At 41.8% G+C, this 5,435-nt stretch overlaps 1 protein-coding gene across 1 annotated transcript in view; it reads left to right on the top strand.

The window, feature by feature from the left end:
* Positions 1–5,435, top strand: part of UST (uronyl 2-sulfotransferase) — a 477,109-nt gene that overhangs the window by 281,162 nt on the left and 190,512 nt on the right. The window contains exon 4 of the mRNA XM_007943198.2: positions 4,354–4,433. Within this exon, the coding sequence (XP_007941389.1) occupies positions 4,354–4,433 (80 nt within the window). The remainder of the gene's footprint in view (positions 1–4,353; positions 4,434–5,435) is intronic.

A 5,435-nucleotide genomic window follows, 5' to 3' on the forward strand; every position in this document is an offset into this window, starting at 1 on the left:
CTGGTGCATACCCTTTCCGGCTGCCCCACAGGGTGGTGCCTGTGGGGAGATGCTCCTGCTCTACTCTGTGCCGAAGCGCTTCAGATTCTATCCAGGCTCCAGTTGCTTGGAGAGCACTGCAAATCCTATGACAGCCAATTGCAGGTACAAGTTTGCAAACCTGGAAGCTCTGGGTACTACCTGAGAGCCAGAGCATTTTGTGTAGAGGTTACTCTGATATGTATGTATTGAATAGAGACAAACATATGTACTACATAGAATGTGGTGTTCACATAACGTCCAAATCACATACTGTCATATTTGATAGACCATGTCACGAACGTTAAGCAATGCATACCTGTATTACCACCCTGTCTTCCCAGCTAAGCTTTCATCTCTAATCCTTACCTCTCTTCACATCCTGTACCCTGCCTTCAGATCTGAGAAATGCAAATCTGATCTTTTATTTCCTCACCTAAAATCCTTGCTGGCTACCCACTGCCCATAGGATAAATGCCAAAATCCCTCACGTGGCCTGGAGGTCCCTCAATTACATGGCTCCTACCTTCTCTAAGGAGTTCTGGTGGCACAGTGGGTAAGGCTTTTGACTGCTAACCATAAGGTCAGCAGTTCTAACCCACCAGTTCCTCCAAGGGAGGAAGATGAGGCAATCTACTTTCATAAAGATTTACAGCCTTGGAAACCCTATGGGCGTTGCTGTTACCTTGTTGATTCCATGCCTGACCTTCTGGCACAATGAAGTCTTGACAGTTTTTTTAATACACATGGTATTTCATGTTTTGTTGTTTGTTTTTCCTATTCACTCTTGTCTATATACTGCAAATCCCTCTCCTTAGTGGCTAACAGCTCTAGGTCTTTCCAAATCACTCAGAATACTTCCTCAGGGAGGTGTTGCCTCTTCATCTACTGGCAGCGATGAGCACCTCTCCTATATGCCTTCCACCTCCTAGTGATTATCACCAGATCGTTCCTGCCTAGTAGCCCACCTTGCCTGTGGGATTCTGAGCTTCTCAAAAGCAACAACCAACTCTTTTATCTCTGTAGCCCCAGCCCTAGCACTACATGGCCTGACACAGAGCTGGAGTTAAGCAGGTGTTGAATGTAAAGGAAATCTAGGAAGGCTGCCTGTAGGAGGTAGGCATTTAGCCAGATGGAATGAGTGATTAAGATTAGGACCAGCAGGGATAAGAGGAAGAACATTCCAGGAGAGGAAGCTTGACCCTGAGCTTAGAGATGGTGAGGCTTTTGTGTGATGAAGGGACAAGGAGTGGTTTGGCTCAGCTAGCCCCCAAGACGTTTGCTCTTAGGAGCCAGTTGTGGGAGACAGTGAAAGTAGAAGTAACGTGAATAAGCAAATGATTGAATCTGGAAGTCCAGGAAGGAGAGGGATCAAAGGTAAGAATGCAGAGGGTACAGTCAATAAGACAGGGAGCAGTGTCCAGACCCAGGTTAGGCTGCTTAAGGAATGAAGATGCTGGAAGCTCAAGACTGTGGTTCTGGCTACGGTCATTTTGGTAACATCGGCAAGACAAACTCTTCTGGCTTTTTTTTAATGTGTCTTCCCACCCACCTGATTCATGTTTTTATCCCCACTGCTAAGTGCTCAGTAAGTTTGAATGGCTGAATGGTGAATGAATGTGTGCAGTGGAGTCAGAATAAAGCCAGGAGTGGTTCTGCAAGAGCCAGGGAAAAGGAGAAGGGGTCCTGTGGTGATTTTAGATAGAGCCGTTGCCACCAGGATGCCTCCCAGGTGGATAAGAACAAGCCAGAAGAAAGACAGGCTGCTGCCAACAGTGGGAGAGCCAGGGGAGGAAGCTCAGGGGACAGACAGGAGTTCAAGGAAACCGTAGCTTGTCGCTGGTAACAGGGACAGTCTGGCTGGGATTTTAGTGTCATTGCAGATCAAAGGACACTTTGAACATAATGCCTTAAACCTGTGCTTACGGTGCATGCTAAGTGACTTTCTACCTGGCCATGCAGTGAGAAAGCGTGTGCAAGCCACTGCAGTGAACTCTCTGCCTTCAGTGAGCTAATGCAGTAAACATGAGCATCAGTGCCTTTATTCTCTATTTAAAGATACATCTATAAAGAGTTATACATTGTCACTGCTAATCCGTTTTTCCTTGTAAAATAGACAGCTTTATGACTATTATGACACTGTTCTCCAAATCCAACCACTACTGTTCTTCCATTAAATTTAGCATACTGACATGTGTTTAGAGAATGTCATATAATGTTGAAAATGTCAAAGAAACTATTTCTTCTGGCCTGCTTTTCCAGTTTTCTTGTGTAGTGCTATGGCACTTTCTCGTATTTTTCTTACGTGTGCAGAGAGATGATTGAACGAAAGTAATCTAGAGGTTAAAGTATTAATGGTCTGTTTAACATAAAGAATTCTGTTGCTAAGCAGACATCCTCAGGGATACGTTACGTAGGGTTGTGCTTCCATGTCAGTAATTCTTTTGCTACCAAAACCAAGCCCATTGCAGTAGTTGAGTGTGACTCATGGCGACTCTCTGTGTTACAGGGTAGAATTGCCCCAGAGGGTTTTTTCTTGGTTCTGGTCTCTTCTAGGTGGGTTTGAACCATCAATCTTCAGTGTAGTAGCTGAGAACAAACTGTTTGCACCACCCAGGGACCTTTTATTAATGATATTAGTACATCCATCAAAAGTCAAAACTACCACAGGGACCATGCAGGAAGTTTACTACCAAAAGCAAGCGTGGGAGCTTGTAGGGGAGGATGTCTGAGGATGAACAACAGATAATGAGCAAGAATTCAATTTCCTCAAGCTACAGCTTGGACACTGACTAACAGACACACGGGGTTTGTGAACTACAAGTAATTTACTTTTAAAATTCAATTTCATTTGTTCAAACAGTCATTGGAAGCACAAGTATCTAAAGACTTTGGATATTGGGACCTCAGTGTAACGTTCTCCAAAGCACATACTAGTCAGAGTTAATTCTTCCAACAATTACATTGAGCACTAGGTATGTGTCAGCCATCATGCTTGACACGAGGCAACAAGGTTGACCCACATCTTCTGTGTCTTCTCTCTTGTCTGAGATGAACCAGGAGTTCCAGATTCCCGCTGTTGCCCCCGAGTTGACGTCCGAGTGGCTGCTCTTTATTTCCCGTTGTCAGCTTGAACTGTTTCATAAGGCATGAAATGTTGCACTTCTGATGTTCTTCCAAAATACCAGTCTTCAATGTGCTTTTTTAAAATTCCACAGTGTGTCAGTTTTGATGGAGCCAATCAGAAAATCCTAGGAAAGTGGAATTCAGGAAGTCAGGGAGTCAGAAGAATGCTTGGAATTTCTGACAGATTTCACTAAACATTTTCTGTATGACATGTTCCAGAAGACCGTGAAAGTTAGTTTATGCAAATATAAACTGCGTTTTGACTTGCTGATAACTACAAATAAATGATTCAGATGGCCACCCATCAAAACCAAGAAGTTTAGGGGTCTGTGTGTTTCCTCTGAAACATTTTCTTTACACATTTTTATAATTGAGGAGAAATAATTTAATATTGCATCATTTTATTTCTTTTAAATTCTGAAGATCTAGTTTCAAATATTTCTGTATATCTGAATAATCTCTTTACAGGAATATAATGATTAACCTCTTCTCTTGATTTGACTTTAGAAGAGGGGATGAAAGGCATTGTTTTTACTTTAATATCAGTACGGCAATGCACTTATTTCCCCATTGAAATTACTCACTCTGTCCCATTTTTCTCAAGGTATGGCTAGAAATTTCGATTTGTTATGTGCCATCAAGTTGATTCCAACTCCTACTGATCCTATAGACAGAGTAGACATGCCCCATAGGATTTCCTAGGCTGTAATCTTTATGGGGAAAGGACTTTTGGTAGCATTATGGTAAGGCATTCAGTTGCTAACCAGAAAGTCAATGGTTCAAACCCACTGACTGCCCCATGGGAGAAAGATGAGGCAGTCTGAGTCCATAAAGATTTACAGCCCTGCAAACCCTATGGGGGTCTCTATGAGTCAGAATTGATTCAATGGCAGTGTGTTAGTTTCGGAATCTTTATGGGAGCAGATTTCCAGGGCTTTGTCCTGTGGAGCCACTGGTAGATTTGAACCGCAGACCTTTTGGTTCACAGGTGAGTGCTTAACCATTGCACCACTACAGCTCCTTTATATTTATACACTAAAAAGCCTTATGTAAAGTTCATAAATGTTGCATAAAACAGCTTTGTGGCCCTGGCCCAAGAAATAATAAGTGGGGATAAAGGGAATTAGGTAGATAACCTTTAGCTTAATACAGCTTAGAAATTAGATCCTATACATACTAATTTTGTGCTGTTTTTTTTTTTTTAAATAGATGGAGCTGATTAAAAATATAAGTACTGCCGAACAGCCCTATTTATTTACTCGACATGTTCATTTCCTCAACTTCTCAAGGTAAGCTGTTTTCCACAGTAGTAGTTCGTTCATTTCCTTTTAGTTCTTTGACCCCATCTAATGAACAATTACTGTAAAATCAACCTTCAGTCTCTAGGTAGTGCAATTGCCTGTGAAGAGACATTTTTAATCTATTTATTTTTGCTGTTCCAAAAGTCAGTGCCAATGCATAGCTGCCCTTTAGGGTTTCCAAGGTTGTAAAACTTTATGGAAGCAGACTGCCACATCTTTCTCCCACAGACTGCCTGGTGGGTTTGAACCACTGACTTCTCAGTTAGTAGCCAAGCACTTAACCACTGCACCAGGGCTCCTATTTTTGCTGTAGAGGGATAAAAATTTTAAATATTTTGACAGAAGCTTAATTTCTCCCTAGAATGTTAATCTTAAATCTTGTGAAAGCTTGAAATTATTTTGAATGAGAAGCCAATTCTTAAATAAATAAATAAATTTTAAAAAGCAGCAGGTTTTTTTTTTTTTTTAATCAAAACAAAGAAACTAATAGGCAAGAAATGTTTTATTTTGTTTTTTTAATTTTTATTGTGATTTGTGTGAAAGTTTACAGAGCAAATTCATTTTCCATACAGCAATGCACATACACTTTGTCTCATGATATTGACTGCAGTTTCTCAAAAGCAACAGCTTTCTTCCCACTTCCTCCCCGTAGTTAGGTCTTCCCTGCCATGAACTCCTCCCCCCCAAGCTGTCTCCCTGTGCATACACAGCCCTTTTATTCCACCATGGTTAATCTCTCCCAGGAGTGTATCTACCTAATGTAAATATTCAGCTGATATGCCTGTCTTTTGTTTTGTTTGGCTGGAAGGCACAGAAGGGGGTTCAATCCAGACCTGAAGACCAGCTAGGGGCCATAGTCTCAGGGGTTCCACCAGGCTCTATCAGACCGGCAAACCTGGTCCCCCCCCCCCTTTTTTTTAATGATTTTAAATTTTGTTCCACATTGTTCTCCCGCTCTATCCAGGATCTCCTATATAGATCTCCCTCTGA

The sequence above is a fragment of the Orycteropus afer genome, unplaced genomic scaffold (genome assembly GCF_000298275.1).
Source record: "Orycteropus afer afer isolate SDZICR_OR568_19922 unplaced genomic scaffold, OryAfe1.0 scaffold00101, whole genome shotgun sequence".
Classification (NCBI taxonomy): Eukaryota; Metazoa; Chordata; class Mammalia; order Tubulidentata; family Orycteropodidae; genus Orycteropus; species Orycteropus afer.